The sequence below is a fragment of the Hyla sarda genome, chromosome 2 (assembly GCF_029499605.1).
Source record: "Hyla sarda isolate aHylSar1 chromosome 2, aHylSar1.hap1, whole genome shotgun sequence".
NCBI classification, from domain to species: domain Eukaryota; kingdom Metazoa; phylum Chordata; class Amphibia; order Anura; family Hylidae; genus Hyla; species Hyla sarda.
Genome location: NC_079190.1, coordinates 25,570,323 through 25,596,509, shown reverse-complemented (window position 1 = coordinate 25,596,509; position 26,187 = coordinate 25,570,323). Strand labels below are relative to the sequence as shown.

Genomic DNA, 26,187 nt, shown 5'->3' with positions numbered 1-26,187 from the left:
GATACGTTAACATTTTAATGTAAATAATGTGACCCATCTGCAAGTGAACGGGGGAAATAATATTTTTCTGCGGTGAGATGTGGATCTAATACTTATCTTGGTGCAATGTAACCACGCAAGCTTCCTTCTTGTGTAATCTCTCTACATTTCACTGCACTTTTCTTGATAACATTCGACTTTAACTCTTTTTCTTCCTCTGTGCAGATCATTTTTTTGCCTCCAGTCTTGTGTCTGTTGTACTGTATCAGAGCTGTTCCCTCATCCCTCCCCCTTTCCATCCTCCTGACCCTGGCAAGAATTTGCTCCAGAGCATGGGATTAGTCTTCTGGGAGTTTCGGAATCAAGATGCACAGCCATCACACAGAACATCTCTACAAGATCTTGGTGATTGGTGACCTGGGGGTTGGCAAGACGAGTATCATCAAACGCTATGTCCACCAGAACTTCTCGCCCCATTACCGCGCTACCATTGGGGTAGATTTCGCTCTGAAGGTTCTCAGCTGGGACTCCAACACTGTGGTCCGTCTACAGCTATGGGACATTGCAGGTGAGTGGAGCAGTAGTGGTAGTAGTAGTAATAGCCGTAGTTGTTGTAGTAGGAGTAGTAGTAGTGGTAGTAGTAGTAGTTGTTTAACAGTAATAGTAGTAGTTGTAGAAGTGGTAGTACTAGTAGTAGTGATAGTAGTAACAGTAATAGTAGTAGTTGTAGAAGTGGTAGTACTAGTAGTAGTGATAGTAGTAACAATAGTTGTGTAGTAGTATTAGTAGTGGTTGTATAGTAGTAATAGTAGTAGTATAAGTAGTAGTTGTCGGGAATTCTGAAAATGCTGCAATGTGTCCTATCGTACGTGAACATCTGTACAATAGGGATCTCTAACCTGTGGCCCTTCAGGGATTGTGAAACTACAAATTCCAGCATGCGCAGGCTGGGAGTTGTTACTTTGAAACCTCTGGAGAGTCACAGGTTGGATCTGCTGTATATATTCATTTTTAGGTGGCAATGGGCCAAAAATGATCGAATGGCCCAAAAAAAAAAAAAAAAAGTTTTGGAAATGGGCCAAAAATCTCAAATCTGTGACCAACTTTTAAGTTTTAAGAATCCTGGAGAACCCCATTTAAATGTGTTAGTTAAATAAAAATTCTAATAATAAAAAAAAGCCACTTTTTTTTTTTAAGTGGGGAGAAAAAGTAACAACATTTTTTTATATAATTTATTATAATTGCCTTACGCGTGGATATCTTGGTTCACTTCGTCATTACTCAAACAGTACTAACTCGACCTCTACTAAAATTTTCAGGATTACATTTTCAACCCAGTAGTTTTTATAAAAAATATAAAAAAAAATCTCTAAGATTTTTATAGTTATCATAATGCAATATTATTATTATTATTATTATTATTATTATTATTAATTGTGTTATTTTTATAGTATTTATTTTATAAAATTTTAGATAATATATTATAATTATTATTTATATTATTATAGTAATAATCATGATTACTATTATTATTATTGTGTAATTGTTTCTCTATTTTTCCCATAATATACTGTATGTATATATATATTTTTTTAAGATTTAAATATTTTTTCCTTATTATTAGTTGTGTTACTTTATAATTATCATGATTATTACTATTATTATTACTGTTTTTGTTATTACTTTGCATTTTTATTCCTGTTGTTAGAATATTTATAATATATATAATATCAAGTCACCTAATACTCCGATCCACATATTTTAAAGATTTTATCATAATATTTATATTATTACTTATTCAACATTATAATGATAATTATTATTATGTTGTATTATTATTACTTCTATTGTAATATTTAAAATATAATATCGTCATCTTCTACTCCGATCCATATAAAAATATCTATCTATCTATCTATCTCATATCTATCCATAATAATTTATTAACCCTTGTACAACTTTCTGGCATACCAAATTCAAATGACCTTGTTGGCGCAAGGCTTGTTTTGCGGAAAAAAAAGTGACCCTTTTCACAGGACCTGTTCACAGGACTTTTCCAAAAAGTGGGTGGGGCTTTTAGGGGGAAGGGGAGTGGCCTCATCAGCTGCACATATTTACTATGCCAGAAAACTGTCATGATTATAGCAGAAATTTACTCCAGCCCTAAACTGGCCTAGATTATGGCTCATGGGCCGTCAAATGATGTTCCAAATTCATTATGAGATCTGCAAGCCAATGTATTTTAAGTTAAAGGGGTTATCCAGGAAAAAACTTTTTTTCATATATCAACTGGCTCCAGAAAGTTAAACAGATTTGTAAATTACTTCTATTAAAAAATCTTAATCCTTTCAGTACTTATGAGCTTCTGAAGTTGAGTTGTTCTTTTCTGTCTAAGTGCTCTCTGATGACACGTGTCTCGGGAACCGCCCAGTTTAGAAGCAAATCCCCATAGCAAACCTCTTCTAAACTAGGCGTTTCCCAAGACAGGTGTCATCAGAGATTACTTAGACAGAAAAGAACAACCTTAACATCAGAAGCTCATAAGTACTGAAAGGATTAAGATTTTTTAATAGAAATAATTTACAAATCTGTTTAACTTTCTGGAGCCAGTTGATATATATAAAAAAGTTTTTTTCCTGGAATACCCCTTTAAGACTGGCATGTAAAATGTCAATGTACCCCCACATTTTTTGCAAAACTACAACTATCAGCATGCCCAGAGAGCCAAGGGCTGTCCAGGCATGCTGGGAGTTGTAGTTTTGCGACAGCTGGAGGGCCACAGTTCGGAGACCCCTGCTCTAGAGCAACCTCTTGGCTTTCAGGGGAGCTGTAAATGGGTCTATATTTATACACTGTTGCGGTAAAATTGTGTCCTGTCCTTAACTTGCGCGTAATATGTCACAGGTAATAGGATTAATGAGCCCCTATCCTCAAGGCATTAATATAGTGTAACTGGGGTAATGCACAGTCCAATTATTCTGTACTGATGATGTAGCAGTGATGAATTTGTCATTAGCTCCACATCATTATCCAGAAAAAGACCTATATTATCCTATAATTACTCATAAGGGAATCTCTCAGGGTCCATCATGAATTATTATTTGATCCATTTACTGCTAACGCTGGCGGCACCAGAAAGACAACAACAATGGCGGCCCCTCCCTGGCTCTATAGGATGTGTAGGTGCTTGAAGTCCCCTCCAGGATTCTTCATTAGCGCCCCCGAATATTGGGGGAGATTTATCAAAACCTGTCCAGAGGAAAAGTTGCTGAGTTGCCCATAGCAACCAATCAGATCGCTTCTTTCATTTTTCACATTTTTTTTTTTAAATGAAAGAAGTGATCTGATTGGTTGCTATGGGCAACTCAGCAACTTTTCCTCTGGACAGGTTTTTACGTTTACTTAGCACTTCATCATGTCTAGGTGCCTGGCTCCAAATGACAAACTCAGCTCTGCTAGGTCTGGGTGCGACTACTGCAGAACACGCTGCCGGTAAATATATTAACACGGATGTGCCGAATGTCACACGGCGAGTAGAAAATTCAAGGCAGCCCCGCCTGAACGTCTTTCATCTGCGTTAATTGCTTTGTCCGCTTTGTCGAAGCCCCTAGATGTAGCAGAGCTGGATTTCTCTTCTGGGCGTCGATATTTTTTATTTTTTTTTCGGCGAAAAAAAAAACGTAAAGCGTATATTATTGTGCATATAAAATGGCTGCGGCGTTATCTAAAATGACAGGATAACCACCCCCCAAAAAGAAGTCAAGTGAAATGTTTGAGATTCATGGATATCATGTGACCTCCCAGCTTACAATGGACAAGGGTGTACATCAGAGTTTCCCAACTAGTGTGCCTCCAGCTGTTGAAAAACTACAACTCCCAGCATGCCCAGACAGCCTTCGGCTGTCTTGGCATGCTGGGAGTTGTAGTTTTGCAACAGCTGGAGGCACCCTGGTTAGGAAACACTGCTATTGAGGTAGCCAAGGCAACTGCTATGAGGCTCCTCAGATGCTTCTAGGCCCCAATGTAAAATCTTTAACAGCGCCCCCACCTACCATATACCATTTGTAGTACTGGTGACTTTTTATGTGTCCGAGAGGCCTTTGGGCTCCTGAGGCACCAGGGCCCATGAAAAAAAAAGTCTAGTCCTTTCCATTCTTCTGTTTAGACTCAATGCAGCACTGCCAGAAAGTGTTGTGCTCTTTGCAGTAAAATGTTCCTCTGGGCGTTCCAGGGCAGGGACGTGAATCAAAACATTCAAGTCCCCCCCCCCCCCCCCCCAATGACTATTTTTGGTTTCCATAAACCCCTTTTGTGGGTCAGTTTATAGTCAGAACCATAGTCAAGTATGTCCTTCTATGTTACCCCTTCTATTTATTTTTAGTAAGTGTCTTAGCAGAGAATATGGGTTAGATTTATCAAAACCTGTCCAGAGGAAAAGTTGCCAGTTTCCCATAGCAACCAATCAGATTGCTTCTTTCATTTTTAACAAGGCCTCTGCAAAATGAAAGAAGCGTTCTGATTGGTTGCTATGGGCAACTGGGAAGCTTTTCCTCTGGACAGGTTTTGATAAATCTCCCCCTATGTCATCAGAAAATGACCTATAGTCTCAATCAAGTTTTTAAGCTGACTATGGGGGAAATTTATCAAAACCTGTCTAGAGGAAAAGTTGCTGAGTTGCCCATAGCAACCAATCAGATTGCTTTTTTTCATTTCTGAAAACACCTCTGAAAAATGAAAGAAGTGATCTGATTGGTTGCTATGGGCAAGTCAGCAACTTTTCTTCTGGACAGGTTTTGATAAATCTCTCCCCATATTTTTTAAAGAATTTTTGGTGATTTTTTTTTTTTTCTTGTAATTTTCCATTTTACTATTTTTTTTTTTTTTTTTTTATAATCCTGAATTCTTGCTGTTCCTATTCTGGCCACCAAGCCTAAAACTAAGTGGAGACTTCCTGTTCTGTACAGATCACTTCCCAGAGGTCTCCTCCTTATCATTACGGTGTAAAGATAACATAGTGTATATATCATCATAGTGTATAGATATATATATATCAATATGTATTATTATTATTATTATTATTATTACGGTATTATTATTAATAATAATAATATTATTATCATTATTATTATACTGGTTATTACTACTATTATTATTGTTAAAGGTAACATCAATATGTGGTTGTGCACTAATACACACACACACATATATATATATATATATATATATATATGTGTATAACCTTACAATGGGTATACAGGTAGTGGTGCACAAAAAAGTGTAGTATAGTAAAGTAATAAGGGAACAGAGAAGAGGAAGAAAACTAACCACATCCTCTTACAGCAAAACACCGGGCATATGGCATAACTACATAGGTGCCCAACATATTACATATCTATTAACTAGTATAAGCGATGAAGGGGTGTTCATACTTAAAAAGCATAACCACAGGATATGGAGAATGCATTCAGGCAGAGATTGACTAAAGAGGAGCCAGTGGATACATAACTCGCATGCGTGGCCTCCTTTCTACTCTTTCTATTTACTGCACCTTACCAGGAAAGTCTGGTTCACTGATCAGGCTCCTTTCTTCCTCCCTTCTGATTTCATTATTCACTTGGAAAAACTGGTTAGATCTTTATTTTGAGAGATTAGATGGACTATAAAGTTACAAGCTATGGGTGTTATGGTGGGGGGGGGGGGGTGCAGTTAAGACTGAGGTGGAGAGGGACACAGAGAAGCTGCTAAAGCTCTGGTAAGTGTCATTACTCCCCCAGTGCTGGTTCCCCAGGTTACATTGGTCAGCACTGCTCTATAATGTCCTCCATGCTGCTGCTGCTGCTGCTTCTGAGGGTGTTCTATAGAGATAAAGGGGAGCAGGATTCTCTCTTCTGTATGTGCAGTGTATGAGCGATATCATAACAGCTAGTCTCCTGCTTCTGATGGTGTGCTTTAGAGATATAGGAGAGCAGGATTCTCTTCTGTATGTGCAGTGTATGAGAGATATCATAGCAGCTAGTCTCCTGCTACTAAGGGTGTGCTATAGAGATATAGGGGCACAGGATCTCCTTTTCTGTGTGTGCAGTGTATAGGAGACATCATAGCAGCCAGTGTCCTGCTTCTGTGGTTGTGCTATAGAGATATAGTGGAGCAGGATTCTCTTCTGAGGGTGTGCTATAGAGATATAGTGGAGCAGGATTCTCTTCTGAGGGTGTGCTATAGAGATATAGTGGAGCAGGATTCTCTTCTGAGGGTGTGCTATAGAGATATAGTGGAGCAGGATTCTCTTCTGAGGGTGTGCTATAGAGATATAGTGGAGCAGGATTCTATTCTGAGGGTGTGCTATAGAGATATAGTGGAGCAGGATCTTCTCTTCTGTACGTGCAGAGTGTGAGAGACATCATAACAGCTAGTCTCCTGCTTCTGAGGGTGTGCTATAGAGATATAGGGGAGCAGGATTCTCTTCTGTGGGTGTGCTATAGAGATATAGTGGAGCAGGATTCTCTTCTGTTGGTGTGCTATAGAGATATAGTGGAGCAGGATTCTGTTCTGAGAGTGTGCTATAGAGATATAGTGGAGCAGGATTCTCTTCTGTGGGTGTGCTATAGAGATATAGTGGAGCAGGATTCTGTTCTGAGGGTGTGCTATAGAGATATAGTGGAGCAGGATTCTCTTCTGAGGGTGTGCTATAGAGATATAGGGGAGCAAGATTCTCTTCTGAGGGTGTGCTATAGAGATATAGTGGAGCAGGATCTTCTCTTCTGTACGTGCAGAGTGTGAGAGACATCATAGCAGCTAGTTTTCTGCTTCTGAGGGTGTGCTGTAGAGATAAAGGGGAGAAGGATTCTCTCTTCTGTATGTGCAGTGTATGAGAGATATCATAGCAGCTAGTCTCCTGCTTCTGATGGTGTGCTTTAGAGATATAGGAGAGCAGGATTCTCTTCTGTATGTGCAGTATATGAGAGATATCATAGCAGCTAGTCTCCTGCTTCTGATGGTGTGCTTTAGAGATATAGGAGAGCAGGATTCTCTTCTGTATGTGCAGTGTATAGGAGACATCATAGCAGCCAGTGTCCTGCTTCTGTGGTTGTGCTATAGAGATATAGTGGAGCAGGATTCTCTTCTGAGGGTGTGCTATAGAGATATAGTGGAGCAGGATTCTCTTCTGAGGGTGTGCTATAGAGATATAGTGGAGCAGGATTCTCTTCTGAGGGTGTGCTATAGAGATATAGTGGAGCAGGATTCTCTTCTGAGGGTGTGCTATAGAGATATAGTGGAGCAGGATTCTCTTCTGTGGTTGTGCTATAGAGATATAGTGGAGCAGGATTCTCTTCTGTGGTTGTGCTATAGAGATATAGTGGAGCAGGATTCTCTTCAGAGGGTGTGCTATAGAGACATAGTGGAGCAGGATTCTCTTCTGAGGGTGTGCTATAGAGATATAGGAGAGCAGGATTCTCTTCTGAGAGTGTGCTATAGAGATATAGTGGAGCAGGATTCTCTTCTGTGGGTGTGCTATAGAGATATAGTGGAGCAGGATTCTCTTCTGAGGGTGTGCTATAGAGATATAGTGGAGCAGGATTCTCTTCTGAGGGTGTGCTATAGAGATATAGTGGAGCAGGATTCTCTTCTAAGGGTGTGCTATAGAGATATAGTGGAGCAGGATTCTCTTCTGAGGGTGTGCTATAGAGATATAGGGGAGCAGGATTCTCTTCTGAGGGTGTGCTATAGAGATATAGGGGAGCAGAATTCTCTTCTGAGGGTGTGCTATAGAGATATAGGGGAGCAGGAGCCCCTCATATGTATGTGCAGTGTATGAGAGACATCATAGCAGCTAGTCTTCTGCTTCTGAGGGTGTGTTATAGAGATATAGGGGCACAGGATCTCTTTTTGTGTGTGTGCAGTTTTAGGGAGTCATCATAGCATCTAGTCTCCCCCTTTTGAGTATGTGCTATAGAGATATAGGGGAGCAGGATCCCCTCTTGTGTGTGCAGTATATGAGAGACATCATACCAGCCAGTTTTTGAAGACTCCTACCAGCAGCCATTCCCAGTGAATCTTGGTGCTAGAAGCCCTTGAGATCTATTATAAACCTAGGTAAGACTTTTGAAGGGATTATCTCATCAAGACATCCCCTTTCACCTTTGGGATGGGTTGTTTTTAGAAAAAAAAAACCCCTTTAGCATTACCAATTAGGAAGACCCTTCTGTTTTAGCTATGTGCCTCAATAGGTCATATAAGAAAGAGTTAAAGGGGTTATCCAGGAAAAAAGAAAATGTTATATATCAACTGGCTCCAGAAAGTTAAACAGATTTGTAAATTACTTCTATAAAAAAAAAATCTTAATCCTTTCAGTACTTATGAATTGTTGAAGTTGAGTTGTTCTTTTCTGTCTAAGTGCTCTCTGATGACACGCAAATCCCCATAGAAAATCTCTTCTACTCTGTGCAGTTCTCGAGACAAGCAGAGATGTCAGCAGAGAGCAGTGTTGCCAGACAGAAAAGAACAACTCAACTTCAGCAGCTGATAATTATTGGAAGGATTAAGATTTTTTAATAGAAGTAATTTACAAATCTGTTTTAACTTTTTGGAGCCAGTTGATATATATATATATATATATATATATATATATATATATATATATATATATAAAGTTTTTTTTGCTGGAATACCCCTATAAAGCCTCCTGGTCCCATCCCATTGTGTGCCCTGGGTCTGGGTTGTGTTGGGAATTACTGTACTGAAGGTTTCCCCCAGACTGAATGAAATCATTGGCATGACCGCCTCTTATTCTGCTGTGATAAAAATAGTTCAGCCATATTAATCCAGACGGTTTTACTCCTCTGGCCAAATTCCAACATCTTAAATATCTGCAATGGCTGATGGATCACTACTAGTTTAAAGTTGACTTCACATCCAAACCTACTGTAGTAAAAGGGATTGTATAGGTTGTATAGATTTGCACAAAGCCACAGTAGGTTATAGTAGTAGACAAGGGCATGAGATTTTACGAACAAAAATACAAGCATTAGAAATGAGTGAATTGGTTCAGACAAAATCGATTTGTTGTGAATTTCTCCAAAAATCAAATGCATTCCTCAAATCTTAAACTTTTGCTATTCATTTTGGGACAAATTGCTTAAAATAGTGGTTTCCATTTTAACCATCAAAAGAAGGGTTAAAGGGGTATTCCGGTACAGGAGTTGTCAGGCAGCCTCCCTGCAGTGTCCCCTGGGCCCCCTGCACCTATTCCCCTTGTATATTTATCTTTATGCTGTGTATTGTATATAAAAGGGATATGTCTTTAAGAACCGTTGACATGTGATTTACCAGTGTCATGTGATTGTAACCCAGTGAGGTGTCAGTGACCATGTGACCTTAGGGTGATCTATGGGACCCTTCCTAGTCTCCCCCATATGAGCCCTGGGAGGAGCTAGCTCGCTCTCTTGATTTCCAGTTAAGTCTTTGCTGAGGTCCAGTGCAGTCAAGTCCTAAGAGTCTGTCTGGAGTCCAGAGGAGGCCTCAAGTCAACCACGCAGCCACAAGTCTACAGGTCCACAACCCCCAGGTCCCAGTCAGAGCCTGGTAAGCAACAAAAGGGGTATAGTCAATCTCAGTCAAGTCAGTCAAAGTCAACCTGTCTTCAGTCAGCGTGGCCTGCATCAAAATTGTCCCAGTCCACTGCAAGTCCCAGCAAGCCCTAATGTCTCTGAAGTCACTGGTCACCTCCGAGGGCCTGGCTAAGCTGTATAGACTATACCACCTGTCTAATTCAGTAAAGCTACCATTGTTCCGTAGCTTTGTGTTGGAGTCATTAATGCCCCCGTGCCTAGCCCAGGATCCAGCGGTATACCTTTGGGTGGTATTGAGGATAAACCACGCCCTGGCATCATGAACACAAGAGGTTAATGCCATCTGCAAAGTATAGTGGATAAAATGTATGATTGCAGGGGTCCCGCCGCTGGGGACCCCCACGATCTCGGTGCAGCCCCAGGTATTCTGAGATGGGGGACATCATGGCCACGCTCCCTAGCGATGTCACGCCTCGCCCCCTCTATTCAACTTAGACATGAATGGAGGGGGCGTGGCCGTGACGTCCCCAGACTAGGTGGCAGTGCCCGGCACAGAATGCCAGGGGCTGCACCGAGATTGCGGCGGTCCCCGTTGGCGGGACCCCTGCGATCAGGATGTATAAAGCCGGAATACCCCTTTAAGGGTAGGGTTAAGTTGGTGTTAGGGTCTGTAGGACTAGGGTCGCTAATCCTTGTTTTACCCTACAACCCCTAACATAGCGTTAGGTTAGGGTTAGTAGAGTTAAGGTCAGTAGGGTTAGGCTCCCTAATCCTTACTTTGACCCTACTATAGGGTTACAAATCTTGGATACAGTTGGATACAGTCCAGGACTTTTCCGGGCACTCTCAATTTGTACTAAATCTATTTGGTGCAAAAAAAAAAAATCCCATTGCCGATTCAACTGAAGCGGACCCAAAACGGAGTTGCTTTTCACGAAAGAGCAGAAGACAGTCACAATCTCGGCTTTCTCCATATTGTCTATAGACTTAAATAGCATATCCACCTCACCTCAGAGCAGGTATGAGGTACCCACGAATATTTTGCCCATGGGCATCCACCAGTCCTAAACCTGTCCTGCCTCCTACTGTGTTACTATTTTACACACAGTTGACTGGGAACAACCAACATCTTCAGGCACACTCTTGAAGGTTTAGGATTTTTATATAGAAGTAATTTACACATCTGTTGAACTTTCTGACACCAGTTGATTTGGAAAAAAAAATTAAAAAAAATTCCACCAAAGTACCCCTTTAAGTAGCATATCATGATTTGTGCCAATGACAAACTTGTCCACGCTATATATCTGTATTGATAATAAACTACAGTACAAATGTTTGAGGGAAAGGGCTATGTCACAGGACAGGGATCACTATCTTATGTATACATTTTAGGGTGACTCCAGCTGTTGCGAAACTAGAACTCCCAGCATTCCCGGACAGCCTTCGGCTGTCCGGGCATGCTGGGAGCTGTAGTTTTGCAGCAGCTGGAGGCAGAGGCGTCACTTGTAGCTTCTGGGTCCCAATGCACAATCTGCAACAGGGCCCGATGTGCCAATTATAATACTGGTCTCTTATGGGGCAGATGTGCTTTAGGGCCCCCTTAGGCATCAGGGCTCCGGTGCGACTGCTACATAGAAACATAGAATGTGTCGGCAGATAAGAACCATTTGGCCCATCTAGTCTGCCCAATCAATAGTCCCTGTCCCTCTCTTATATGAGGCATAGTTACCTTTATAGCTATGCCCCTGGCTGGAGGCACCCATGTTGGGGAAACACAGATTATAGATTCTTTACCATTGCAGTAAATATTCTAAGCATTCCACCAATGTTACACTACATTGACCCTACAGATTTGCGCACCAGTGTAGTAAAACAGGAACGCGCGCGCAACCTATTCGTTCAGATTAGACCGTAACCAGAGATAACATCTCCTTACACAATGTGAGCTTGTGTAAGATGCTGCAGGTCATGTGTTGTCCGATCATATGATGCCGCTTCCTGCAGAATAAACAAAAAAAAATAAATAAACTTATGTAAAGTAGAGAAAGATAGTGGCAGTGGCACCTAACGGTATATAAAAAAAAAGCAAAATGTCTATTATAGAGGTCCCACAAATAGCAGGCTATAGTGGTAGTCCATGTACATTCTAAATGTCCTGCGTGACAGTGGTGCCAGGACAGAACCAATGCAAACGAAACGATGATAGTAACAAAGAAAGGGGGTCCGGCAACTCACGGTTTTGACGCCAGCTGCTAATAGGCTTGAAGTCTGTCCATGGGGCAGAGGTAAGGGCGGGAAGCTACGGAGGCGATTAACCGGTTGATTTCGTGCAAAAGCACTTTGTCCGGCCCCGGACGAAGTGCTTTTGCACGAAATCAACCGGTTAATTGCCTCCTGAGCTTCCCGCACCTACCTCTGCCCCATGGACGGACTTCAAGCCTATTAGCAGCTAGCGTCAAAACCGTGAGGTGCCGGACCCCCTTTCTTTGTTACTATCAAAAAAAAAAGCTGAAATTCTGGGAGAACAAGTAGAACGCGCCGTGAAGGGAACAGTCCAATCTCCCAGAAGAAACGGTTAGCAAAAATACCAGACTAAAGCACCCAACGCACCGCCAAAGACTCAACTATTGGGTCTCCATTGATCAGGTGCCTTCAGGGTTGCCTTTAGCAGCATGACGCCGCGGCCTGCACGCCTCCTCCATGTCCATATCTCTATGGGAGAGGCGGGGAGGCAGCGTTCGTGCCTCCCCGCCTCTCCCATAGAAATGTATGGGGAGGGGGCATACCGTCGACCTCAGAGAGGTTGACGCTACGCGCATTAGCTGCTCACATAGAGCTGAAATGTGGGGGCCCGTGCACGATTAGACACTTATCCTGTGGATAGGGGTTAAGTTGTCTTTTGCTGCAGATGTTGTGGTGGGCCATGGGCGTGCAAAGTGAGGTGTAGGGGCAGGTGTTGTAGCCCAGGGGCAGGTGTTGTCAACCCCTTCGTGTTTGTGACGCCAGGGTGTGATTTTAACCGAGAACCAACCGAACGGTAGCTCCGCTGGTCCTAGTTGGGCAGGGTAAATAAGAGTCCAAGGCCAGGTTACAGTAACGGTAGCTTTACTGAGGTAGACAGATGGTACAGTCTTTATAGCTAGGCCAGGATCCCAGAGAGGTGACCAGTAACACAGGGGACCTTGCATCTTGCTGGGACTGGCAGTGACTTGGACAGACCTTAGGACAGACACGCTGACTATAATAGACTTGACTGAAGATAGTGACAGCAGACAGAGAGGACTTGACTTACTGACTTGTGGCTGTAATTTAGGTTGGGGCCTCCAGATGTGCTGGACACTGACCCTGAGACGTTTGGACCGGACCTCAGCAGAAAGTGATGGAAGAGCAAAATAGGCAGATTGCAGCTGAGCAAGGAGCCCATAGGTTAGCTGCGGGTCATCTGGTCACCTGGTGCTCTCTGGGTAACAAAACATGTGACTTTAACATGTGACAACTATTATCATGTAACTAGTAACCATGTGACCATATCAAAGGTCCTATACACATAATATACGATTATACAGGTTATAGGGGTACAGTGCAGGTGAGTGCTGGGGACGTGCAGGGACTCAAGCTGATAGGACTGTAAAATGCATATCCCGTACTGGGACATCACAATGTCCTTTAATGCAGACACCGGAATTTGAATTTCTGTGCAAGAAATATCTGTCGCGGAAATTCTGCGCTGTGAACAGCGCAGCAGAATCCTATTGATATCAATTTGACTCTGCTGCTGCAGAATGTCCGTGTGGAATTCTTTTGCAGAATTCCACACAGAATTTTCATCTTGTGAGCAGAGCCTTATGCTGCTGGTCTTCAAAATATGGAACGTGTCCTCCCACCCACCACCTCTGTTCACTTCTGCTTTTGGAGGTTCTAATGTTGATTCCATCACATTTGGTTGGACAATAGCAGCGCAGGACGAAACCCTACAAACCCTATTGTAAGACAGCGGGGTCTGTTGGAAGACATTGGTGTCCATCATGTGACAGATCCAGTGCTCTATTATTTTTTGTTTTTCTGCTTCTATAAACCCCAGTCATGTTTTATGGTTCTTTAAAAGGGGTACTCCATTGGAAAACAAATTTTGGTGCCAGAAAGTTCAACAGATTTGTAAATTACCTCTATACAAAAATCTTAATCCTTCCAGTACTTATCAGCTGCTGATTGCTCCAGAGGAAGTTGTGTAGTTCTTTCGAGTCTGACCACAGTGCTCTCGGCTGACACCTCTGTCCATTTTAGGAACTGCCCAGAGCAGGAACAAAACTCCATAGCAAACCTCTCCTGCTCTGGACAGTTCCTCAAATGGACAGAGGTGTCAGCAGAGAGCACTGTGGTCAGACTGGACAGAACTACACAACTTCCTCTGGAGTCCTGATTCCCCACAGATCCTATTGACTTAAATGGGGTCCATCATTGATCCGGTAGTTTACCAGAGTTTAGTGGGGGGGAAAAAATAGTGTATTCACTATTTCTTTTCTCTGTTAAAATATACCGAATTGCTGATGGAGCTCCATATAGCGGATTCTGACGGCGATGTGAACAATGCCTAATACTGCAACATTCGGGGCCTCTGGAAATAGCTCTTTAATATAAAATTTATAAAAATGTACCGCCTTATCCCGAGTATAAATACGTCCTCCAGAAATACAATAGCGCTGTGTTGTACAGTGGCAGCAGAAAATAAATATCCATATAAAACTGTAATTCTTCTACAATTAAAACATTAGCAGATATATCCCCTTACAAGGAAAACTTGTGAATGGAGGCGACCGCCGCTCACACAGATTAACCTTTTTTTCTTTCCCATACTTTGAGAAATTTTTCTTAGGGATTATATTAGTTCAAACAAAGAGCTAAAAGTATGTTACACATTTGTTTTGCTACAGCGGGTAGGAGGATTAGGGTATTATAAACTGGTTGTAATACCAGGAAGGATAAGTAAAGGGCGGATGAGGGGAGATGTGGGCTACCTTTGTTTCTAGTCTTCACTTTGTTGGTCATGATCAGCTGGGGCCGTAATATATAATATTTTACCATATATAAAGTGGTCTTAAAGACATATAGTACCCAAATAATGCTGGCAACCAATATACAAACAGCTGTGCCAAAAATTATATGATTATCAGATAATACTGACATACAGTGTCCAAATCATACTGCCAAACAGTGTTCAAATAATACGGCGAACCAATGACATCACTAACATACAGCTATTATATGGCTATAAAATAATACTGTCATACAGTGCTCAAATAATACTGCCAACCAATGACATCACTAACATACAGCTGTTATATGGTTATCAAATAATACTGTCATACAGTGCTCAAATAATACTGCCAATTAATGACATCACTAACATACAGCTGTTATATGGTTATCAAATAATACTGTCATACAGTGCTCAAATAATACTGCCAATTAATGACATCACTAACATACAGCTGTTATATGGTTATCAAATAATACTGTCATACAGTGCTCAAATAATACTGCCAACCAATGACATCACTAACATACAGCTGTTATATGGTTATCAAATAATACTATCATACAGTGCTCAAATAATGCTGCCATACAGTGCTCAAATAATACTGCCAACCAATGACATCACTAACATACAGCTGTTAAATGGTTATCAAATAATACTATCATACAGTGCTTAAATAATACTGTCATATATTGCTCAAATAATACTGCCAACTAATAAACAACACTAACATACAACTGTTATATGGTTTTCAAAAAAAACTGTCATACAGTGCTCAAATAATACTGCCAACCAATGACATCACTAACATAAAGCTGTTATATGGTTATCAAATAATACTATCATACAGTGCTCAAATAATACTGCCAACCAATGACATCACTAACATACAGCTGTTAAATGGTTATCAAATAATACTGTCATACAGTGCTCAAATAATACTGTCATACAGTGCTCAAATAATACTGCCAACTAATAAACAACACTAACATACAACTGTTATATGGTTTTCAAATAAACCTTTCATACAGTGCTCAAATAATACTGCCAACCAATGACATCACTAACATAAAGCTGTTATATGGTTATCAAATAATACTGTCATACAGTGCTCAAATAATACTGCCAACAAATAAACAACACTAACACACAACTGTTATGGTTATCAAATAATACTATCATTCAGTGCTTAAAAGGGGTACTCCTCTGGAAAACATTATTTTTTAAATCAACTGGTGCCAGAAAGGTAAACAGATTTGTAAATTACTTCTATTTAAAAATCTTAATCCTTCCAGTACTTATCAGCTGCTATATGTTTGAATTTCCTTTCTGTCTGACCTCTGTTCATTGTAGGAACTGTCCAGAGCAGGAGAGGTTTGCTATGGGGATTTGCTCCTACTCTGGACAGTTCCTAAAATTGACAGAGGTGTCAGCAGAGAGCACTTGCGGTCAGACAGAAAGGAAATTCAAAAAGAAAAGAACTTCCTATGCAACATACAGAAGCTGATAAGTACTGAAAGGATTAAGATGTTTTAATAGAAGTGATTTACAAATCTGTTTAACTTTCTGGCATCAGTTGATTTGAAAAAAAAAATATTTTCCAGAGGAGTACCCCTTTAAAAAAAATACTGAGTCTGGTACTTTCTTCTTAATAGGGTACTGTTCACACTGTGCAAGAGTGAGCTGCAATAGCAGGATCTGCACTACGTTGCTGTAAGGTGGTGCTCTATCTCATATAATAGTCACATTCCAAAGTATTCAAACAAGAATTGAAAGATGGCACTCACCCGAACAGCCTTCTGGTTCCGTAAACTTTATTCAGAATATTATCTTCAGTGCATAAGACAGACACGCAGCGCCCCGCTGCGTGTCTGTCTTATGCACTGAAGATAATATTCTGAATAAAGTTTACGGAACCAGAAGGCTGTTCGGGTGAGTGCCATCTTTCAATTCTTGTTTGGATACTTAAATAATACTGTCATACAGTGCTCAAATAATACTGCCAACTAATAAACAGCACTAACATACAACTGTTATATAGTTATGAAATAAAGCAATCATACAGTGCTTAAATAATACTGTCATAGAGTGCTCAAATAATACTGCCAACTAATAAACAGCACTAACATACAGCTGTTATATGGTTATCAAATAAAGCTATCATACAGTGCTTAAATAATACTGTCATACAGTGCTCAAATAATACTGGCAACTAATAAACAGCACTAACATACAGCTGTTATATGGTTATCAAATAAAGCAATCATACAGTGCTTAAATAATACTGTCATATATTGCTCAAATAATACTGCCAACTAATAAACAGCACTAAAATACAGCTGTTATATGGTTATCAAATAAAGCAATCATACAGTGCTTAAACAATACTGTCATATATTGCTCAAATAATACTGCCAACTAATAAACAGCACTAAAATATAGCTGTTATATGGTTATCAAATAAATCTATCATACAGTGCTTAAATAATACTGTCATACAGTGCTCATGTAATACTGCCAACTAATAAATAGCACTAACATACAGCTGTTATATGGTTATCAAATAAAACTATCATACAGTGCTTAAATAATACTGTCATATATTGCTCAAATAATACTGCCAACTAATAAACAGCACTAACATACAACTGGCTATCAAATAAAACTATCATACAGTGCTTAAATAATTGTTACGCCGAGCGCTCCGGGTCCCCGTTCCTCCCCGGAGCGCTCGCCTCATCCTCGTTGCTGCAGCGCCCCGGTCAGATCCACTGACCGGGTGCGCTGCGGTACCGCCTCCAGCCGGGATGCAATTCGCGATGCGGGTGGCGCCCGCTCGCGATGCGCACCCCGGCTCCCGTACCTGACTCGCTCTCCGTCGGTCCTGTCCCGGCGCGCGCGGCCCCGCTCCCTAGGGCGCGCGCGCGCCGGGTCTCTGCGATTTAAAGGGCCACTGCGCCGCTGATTGGCGCAGTGGTTCTAATTAGTGTGTTCACCTGTGCACTCCTTATATATACCTCACTTCCCCTGCACTCCCTCGCCGGATCTTGTTGCCCTTGTGCCTAGTGAAAGCGTTCCCTTGTTTGTTCCTAGCCTGTGTTCCAGACCTCCTGCCGTTGCCCCTGACTACGATCCTTGCTGCCTGCCCCGACCTTCTGCTACGTCCGACCTTGCCTTTGTCTACTCCCTTGTACCGCGCCTATCTTCAGCAGTCAGAGAGGTTGAGCCGTTGCTAGTGGATACGACCTGGTCACTACCGCCGCAGCAAGACCATCCCGCTTTGCGGCGGGCTCTGGTGAATACCAGTAGTGACTTAGAACCGGTCCACTAGCACGGTCCCCGCCAATCCCTCTCTGGCACAGAGGATCCACCTCCTGCCAGCCGGCATCGTGACAGTAGATCCGGCCATGGATTCCGCTGAGGTGCCGCTGTCAAGTCTTGCCGACATTTCCACGGTGATCGCCCAGCAAGCCCTAAAGATCACCCAACGAAATCACCAGCTGGCATACTTGACCACCGTGACACTGCAACTTCAGTCACAGATACAGCAGCTGCTGCCGCAGACACAGCAACTTCAGTCACAGACACAGCAGCTGCAACAACCATCTCCTCCGCCGGCTCCTGCAACTCCTCCGCAGCAACCGGCCGCTCCTAACCCCTGCTTGTCCCTGCCGGACAAATTTGATGAGGACTCTAGACTCTGCCGTGGTCTCCTTTCTGGAAAGGCCTTGTCTGGGGCCACACCGCTCTGGGACCGCAATGATCCTGCCACAGCCACAGTCCAGTCCTTCTTCGCTGAGGTCCGTGGTGTCTTCGAGGAGCCTGCCCGAGCTTCTTCTGCCGAGACTGCCCTGCTGAACCTGGCCCAGGGTGTTTCTTCCGTTGGCGAGTACGCCATTCAGTTCCGTGCTCTTGCTTCCGAGTTGTCCTGGAATAGTGAGGCTCTCTGCGCGACCTTTAAAAAAGGCCTATCCAGCAACATTAAAGATGTTCTGGCCGCACGAGAAACTCCTGCTAACCTACATGAACTCATTCATCTTGCCACTCGCATTGACATGCGTTTTTCCGGATGGCTTCTGGAGCTCCACCAGGATATGGACTTTGTTCGCACGAGGCGTTTTTTCTCCCCGGCTCCTCTCTCCTCTGGTCCTCTGCAATCCGTTCCTGTGCCTCCCGCCGTGGAGGCTATGCAAGTTGACCGGTCTCGCTTGACACCTCAAGAGAGGACACGACGCCGCATGGAGAATCTTTGCCTGTACTATGCCGGTACCGAACACTTCCTGAAGGATTGTCCTATCCGTCCTCCCCGCCTGGAAAGACGTACGCTGACTCCGCACAAAGGTGACACAGTTCTTGATGTCAACTCTGCTTCTCCACGCCTTACTGTGCCTGTGCGGATATCTGCCTCTACCTTCTCCTTCTCTACTAAGGCCTTCTTGGATTCCGGATCTGCAGGAAATTTTTTTTTGGCCTCTCTTATCAACAGGTTCAACATCCCTGTGACCAGTCTCGCCAGACCCCTCTACATCAATTGTGTTAACAATGAAAGATTGGACTGTGCCGTGCGTTACCGCACGGAACCCCTCCTAATGTGCATCGGACCTCATCACGAAAGAATTGAGTTTTTGATCCTCAGGTTCTTTGGACCCAAGAAGAGGGGGAGACCCAAGGGGGGGGGTACTGTTACGCCGAGCGCTCCGGGTCCCCGTTCCTCCCCGGAGCGCTCGCCTCATCCTCGTTGCTGCAGCGCCCCGGTCAGATCCACTGACCGGGTGCGCTGCGGTACCGCCTCCAGCCGGGATGCGATTCGCGATGCGGGTGGCGCCCGCTCGCGATGGGCACCCCGGCTCCCGTACCTGACTCGCTCTCCGTCGGTCCTGTCCCGGCACGCGCGGCCCCGCTCCCTAGGGCGCGCGCGCGCCGGGTCTCTGCGATTTAAAGGGCCACTGCGCCGCTGATTGGCGCAGTGGTTCTAATTAGTGTGTTCACCTGTGCACTCCTTATATATACCTCACTTCCCCTGCACTCCCTCGCCGGATCTTGTTGCCCTTGTGCCTAGTGAAAGCGTTCCCTTGTTTGTTCCTAGCCTGTGTTCCAGACCTCCTGCCGTTGCCCCTGACTACGATCCTTGCTGCCTGCCCCGACCTTCTGCTACGTCCGACCTTGCCTTTGTCTACTCCCTTGTACCGTGCCTATCTTCAGCAGTCAGAGAGGTTGAGCCGTTGCTAGTGGATACGACCTGGTCACTACCGCCGCAGCAAGACCATCCCGCTTTGCGGCGGGCTCTGGGCATCGTGACAATAATACTGTCATACAGTGCTCAAATAATACTGCCAACTAATAAACAGCACTAATATACAGCTGTTATATGGTTATCAAATAAAGCAATCATCCAGTGCTAAAACTAAACTGCCATACAGTGCTCAAATAATTCGGCCAACCAAAACACAAACAGAACCAACTTACAACTGTTATATTATCAAATAATCCTATCATTCAGTGCTGAAATAATACTGACATACAGTGCTCAAATAATACCACCATTCAATAAACAAACAGGACTAGCATACAACTGTTATAAGATCATCATATAATACTACCACACAGTGCTAAAAATAATACTGTCATACAGTTCCCAAATCACACAACCATACAATGCTCAAATAATACTGCCAAATTACTTATTCCCATTCAGGCTGACGCCCTCCTGGGACTAATTTCCCAAACTAGGGAACCCTATCCAAATGAAACTTTTCTTTATTTAATCATATTTAAAAACGTAACAAATGTGTGCAAAAAAAAATATGTGTACTAAAAAGCACAGCTATTTGATCAGTTTATAATGGAGTTTACCCTCCTATTTTTATCTCTTATATTTGGTATATGGGCTCCCTACTGGGATGCACCCTCATGACTTTCAAGAATTGTTTCCACTAACACCAACTATATGTGGTATATAATGTTCTGATCCATAAGCTGCTTATTAAAACGCCAAGTGCTGACACCCCCCACCCCTGACATTTTTCCGTCCGTAACCAGCTTTATCAAGGGCAGAGGTGTAAGTGCCCTTGATAAAGCTGGTTACGGCCGGCGAAACGTTGGGGGGTGTCAGCAAATTGCACTAGCATACAACATTTATGGAATTAGCAAGTAATACTACCACACTGTGCTCAAATAATACTGCTTATCCATAAGCAAACAGCACTATCATCCAAGTATATGATTATTAGACAATATTACCACACGGTGCTAAAATAATACTGCCATAAAGTGCCAAAATTATACTGCTAACAGATATACAAACAGCACTACCGTTCTAGTATATGATTTTTATGATGACTATGTTTATCACATAATACCAGCACACAGTGTTTAAATAATACTGCCATACACTGCCCAAATAATACTGCTAATCAATAAACAAACAACTCTACTGTACAAGTATATGATTACCAGGCAGTATTACTGCACAGTGCTAAAATAATACTGCAATAAGGTGCCTAACAACATCAAACAACAACAACACTACTATATAACAGTTACATGATTATCCGATAATACTGCCACACAGTGCCCAAATAAGGGTACATTCTAGGTAAGGGTATAGGGCCAGAGCCTATGAAATGGACATTAACAAGGCCGCAGAAATACATAAGTCTAAAAAACAGACAAACGTAAAAATTTTATTGAAATTTTACAACCTGTTTCAGACAAACTTCCTTGTCAAGCAATGATAATATAAGCAGTACACAAACCACAACTATATATATATATATATATATATATATATATATATATATATATCCCCAAAGAATTAGAACTAGAGCTGTGGATACAGATAAATATAAAATAACATTAATAAAATTGCACAAAATAAACAACCATGACAGTTAGATGCATATAAATTAGAGCAGAATAATGGGCATATTCTGGATGACGTAATGGTACAGGAAATGTAGTGAATGACTATTGTTCTGCCATATTGGATCCCTACCCAAGGTCTTCTTTATTTGATAACAGAAGCCAGAAGTTCTCACAAAATCAGAGATGAGACACTTTTTGTGGGAACAAGTTGAATTCCTTACATCTATACACAACACATCTCACATGGAAAGGATTTCATGCATCGTAGCTCCGCAGCGTAGATGATGTGAAAATGTCTTTCCTGACCCCATCCCAAATGTGGATCAAGAAAAATGTAAAAAAAAAGATTTAAAAAAAAAACTGCAATTGTTAATCCATTGATACAACTTATCTGTTGTGACAAAAATTCTCTACAAATTCTTCCTAGAAAATTTTGAATTTAAAATTTATAGATGTAAATTAAATCTGTGTACAGTTCTGCTAAATATTTAGGTGCTATATAGATGAAAACATAATAAAAAAAAATCTTTCCCATTAGCCAAATTTTAGCAAATTTTTTTGCAATTTTGTTAATAGGAGTATGGATCTATAGCTGTAATATGTGGCCCATACATAGGACACATATTCAGATGAAAGATCTGCTATGAAGATCATATACTGATTCATCACCACTACAGAGGCCCTGAGGATGTCTTTCATGAGGCCGTTTTGGCTGTCACTGTTATGTGGGCTCAGTGATTATCACTGGGGTGGTGGAGACTTCAGCTGCTACCTATGGTGGTGAAGGTTTAGGTGGTACAAGCTAAGTATCTGAAGTGTATAGTGGCCTTCCAACTGGGGAAGAAAAGGGCTGGACATGTTGGTCTGGCAGCAACTTACCCTTCCTCTCTCTGGCCATTCAGAATTATTATATGTATAGGTAGGGAGTCATGTCAGGTAGGGAGCAATGCAGATCTGAGCTGATCCCAAAACCACTGTCCCCACTTCCTACCTACTCGGACGATCCACCCTAAATGGTGGTCCCCAACTGGGCGACAGCCCCTACACTTGAGTAAGTGCATGTAGCGTCAAGGAAAATTAGAAAGGTAAGGTCCGGTCACAAGCAGTTTCCAGGTCACAAGTAGAGAAAAATGTGAGGGCCAAAACCACAACTGATTGGCTGGTGGCCCTGATAGGCTGAGCTGGCCACATCATAAAAGGGCAAAGTTCAGTGCCATTGTCAGGATGACGAGAGATGCTGCCAACTGCACTGAATGAGGACCAGAAGCAGTGATGGATTGTGGAACGGGAAAGGTGTGTTTGTTACAGTGGATGACTTGACTGTTCCTTTTTGTGGTGCAAACCCTGGTTGTTGAATGTGATGGTGGAGGCCTCAGCTGCTTCTTATGCTGGGGGAAACCCTAGCGGCTAATTGTGATGGAGGTCATGGCTTCATTTACAATTGTAAATCACATTGTAACATATTGTTCTTTTGAGTCCTGTTATAATAATCCAGTTATCCAGAAGCACCTACCTTTCATTATATTCATTTGTATCCTGAGGGGAGGGAGACCCGCTTGTTAACTGTAGGGGTGAAGGTTCAGACTCCTACCAGTAGAGGCTCCACTTTTTATCAGTGGTGGCAAAGGCCCTTGCTTTTGACTGTGGTGGTAAAGGCCCCTGTTGTTATCTGTCATGGTAAAAACCCTGACACGTGACTGTGGTGGTGATGATACCAGTTGGTACCTGTGTTGGTAGGGACCATGGCTGTGGTGGTGGTGGAGGCTCTGGCTGCCACCTGTGGTTGTAGAAGCTTAAGTAATTGACTTTGGTGATGGGGGTCCTAGCTGCTGACTGTGGTGGTACAGATCCTAGCTGCTGACTGTGGTGGTACAGATCCTAGCTGCTGACTGTGGTGGAACAGATCCTAGCTGCTGACTGTGGTGGTACAGATCCTAGCTGCTGACTGTGGTGGTACAGATCCTAGCTGCTGACTGTGGTGGTAGGGGCCCTGATGCCTAGGTATAGGAGTGGAAACTCTAACTGTTGACTGTGGTGGTAAAGGCTTTGGGTTCTAGCTGTGGGATAGAGACCTAACTTGTTGGTAGAGACTTTGGCTTCGAGCTGTAAGGGGAGAAGACCCTGACTGTTCACTGTGGTGGTAGAGGCCTTGGTTTATAATGTAGAGTCACGTTATAATAATCCAGTTGTCTATAATTATCTACTTTACATCACATTCATTTTGGGTGGAACTAATAGGACATTTCAAGCATCTCCCATGACCCCCTATTATTTTCTGGAAATGGTCCAGTGCTGTAATTTTTTCTTAGAACTTCCTAGTAAACAGACTGATATACAGTTGTACTAGAACTAACTAGACTAACTGCTCACAAGCCTATTGGTTCACCTGTTGGCCAATTCCCTAACTCCACAATTCCCTATCAAATAACTGCATTGTTACTATTTAAGATGACAACGATTAAAATAAAATTCTATATTAAAAGTCCCATTGTATCCAAACAGTAGGGTGACGGACATAAAAAGAGGAAACATTTTTACATATTTGGCATCTACTGATCCTAGGTTACATCCTAAATTATACAGTACCCCATAGCTACACTCACTATTCTGCTGATTAGGTCACTGTGTACATACATTACATTACTTATCCTGTACTGATCCTGAGTTATATCCTGTATTATACTCCAGAGCTGTACTCACTATTCTGCTGGTGAGGTCACTGTGTACATACATTACATTACTTATCCTGTACTGATCCTGAGTTATATTCTGTATTATACTCCAGAGCTGCACTCACTATTCTGCTGGTGAGGTCACTGTGTACATACATTACATTACTTATCCTGTACTGATCCTGAGTTATATCCTGTATTATAAAGAAAAAGGTTTCCAGCGCAGGATCAATGCAACAGGTTCTTTATTACGGATCAAAGGGAAGAAATACACAGATAACACCAACGCGTTTTGGGTCAAGCTGGACCCTTAGTCATGGCATGACGAACGGTACAGCTTAACCCGAAATGCGTTGGTGTTATCTGTGTATTCCATGTGATCCGTAATAAAGAATCTGTTGCATTGATCCTGCGCTGGAAACCTTTTTCTTTGCACTATTGTGAGGACCTGGAACACTGCCGGCTACTCCGGACACATGTGTGAGCATTCAGCAGAGGAGAGCCATCAGTTCTGCTTTACTCATATCCTGTATTATACTCCAGAGCTGTACTCACTATTCTGCTGGTGAGGTCACTGTGTACATACATTACATTACTTATCCTCTACTGATCCTGAGTTATATCCTGTAGATCTTTTATTAAAATTTCAAACATAACAATAAAAAAATTACAAAACATAAACATATCATATCCGACAGAACATATCAATATAACGATCATAAAACCAACACCATAGCATAAAATACAACACCGGTCCACCACACACTCATTCCTGCACACAAACAAATATATACAATATTTACAAAAGACATATTCCTATAATACCCATAATACCCATACCATACTAATAAACTATATACACTAATACTAAATGTGAATTTCCTGGCCCAGTTGCAATACCAAAAACCCAATACCAGTAATATACCAAAAAGAATAACAACAACAACAATAATAATATATACAAAATAATAAAAACCAACACAAACAAAATAACACCACTTTTTTTTTTTTTTTTTTTTTTTTTTTTTTTTGGCCCTGAGCTGGTCCCGCATCCCATGCCCCCAGTACATGTTACCAGACGTCCATGAACCAGTCCAGGATTTTCTGTATATATAAAAGTCCCATACAAACCCCCTCCCCCCTTTTTAACCCACCACCCAACCTAAACTAAACCCAAACCCCAGGTGGCATCACACAATATATACAATATATACATTACATAAAATATACACAGACTAACAATATATACAATACTTAAGTATACAAATAGACTACAACAATAAATACAATAACAAATACATATAACACTATAAGCCAAACAACAAACCCCTAAAGCTCAAGTTCAGCGCCTGCAAGCCCTATATTACCATAAACCAACTGCTCAAAACAAAAAGACTAATGTGCCAGCATCAGCCCACCACCAGGGGGAGACAACAGGCTAAGGCACTTTAAAGGCAGAGCCCCTCCATAGACGAGAGGCCCTGCCAGCACCCAGCCTCTCGTACTCCAGAGAACGCACCTTCACCAGGTCACCGAGAATGTTCCTAACCACCACATCCACAGGGAGGATTTTACGCTGCGTCGACACTAAACACCGTGCGTTCCACGTGTAGTACCTAACCACTGAGCTGACTAGGAATAAAGTGCACCGGTCCCAGCCTCCAAGGTTTCTGAATGCCCCATAGGCCCATTCCGCATAGGAGAGACTGGCCAGCCAAGGCCAACCAATGGAAGCGCCCACCCTGGTGTAAACCTCTGTGTTAAAGGGACAATGAAGCAGAAAATGCTCCATGCTTTCCAGCATGCCTCCACACTCTTCGCGGGGACATCCCCGGTCATCAGAGCTCCTGCACTTCAGATTGTCCCTCACACACAGTTTCCCGTGGAAGCAGCGCCAAGTCAAGTCCCAAAACTTCAAGGGGATCCTGATAGAATTCAAAAGCTCTAAACCCACCTCCAGATCCCGACTTGGGCAGTCCTTGAGCGCCAATGGCCTCTGGAAATGAGAAGACAGGACCCTCTTGTCAAGGAATTTCCTCGACAGAGTCCTAATCTCCCACATCCCCAGACC

General features: G+C 42.3%; 1 protein-coding gene across 2 annotated transcripts in view; it reads left to right on the top strand.

Moving 5' to 3' along the window:
* Positions 1–250: 250 nt before the first annotated feature.
* The window catches only part of RAB38 (RAB38, member RAS oncogene family), an 82,993-nt gene continuing 57,056 nt past the window's right edge, over positions 251–26,187 (top strand). The window contains exon 1 of one of the 2 annotated variants that reach the window (XM_056561398.1): positions 251–547. In XM_056561398.1, coding sequence (XP_056417373.1) covers positions 346–547 — 202 coding nt within the window. In that variant the 5' untranslated portion in view covers positions 251–345. Of the gene's footprint in view, positions 548–3,035; positions 3,163–26,187 lie in introns of those variants that run through there. The other variant, XM_056561399.1, reaches the window with a different exon arrangement.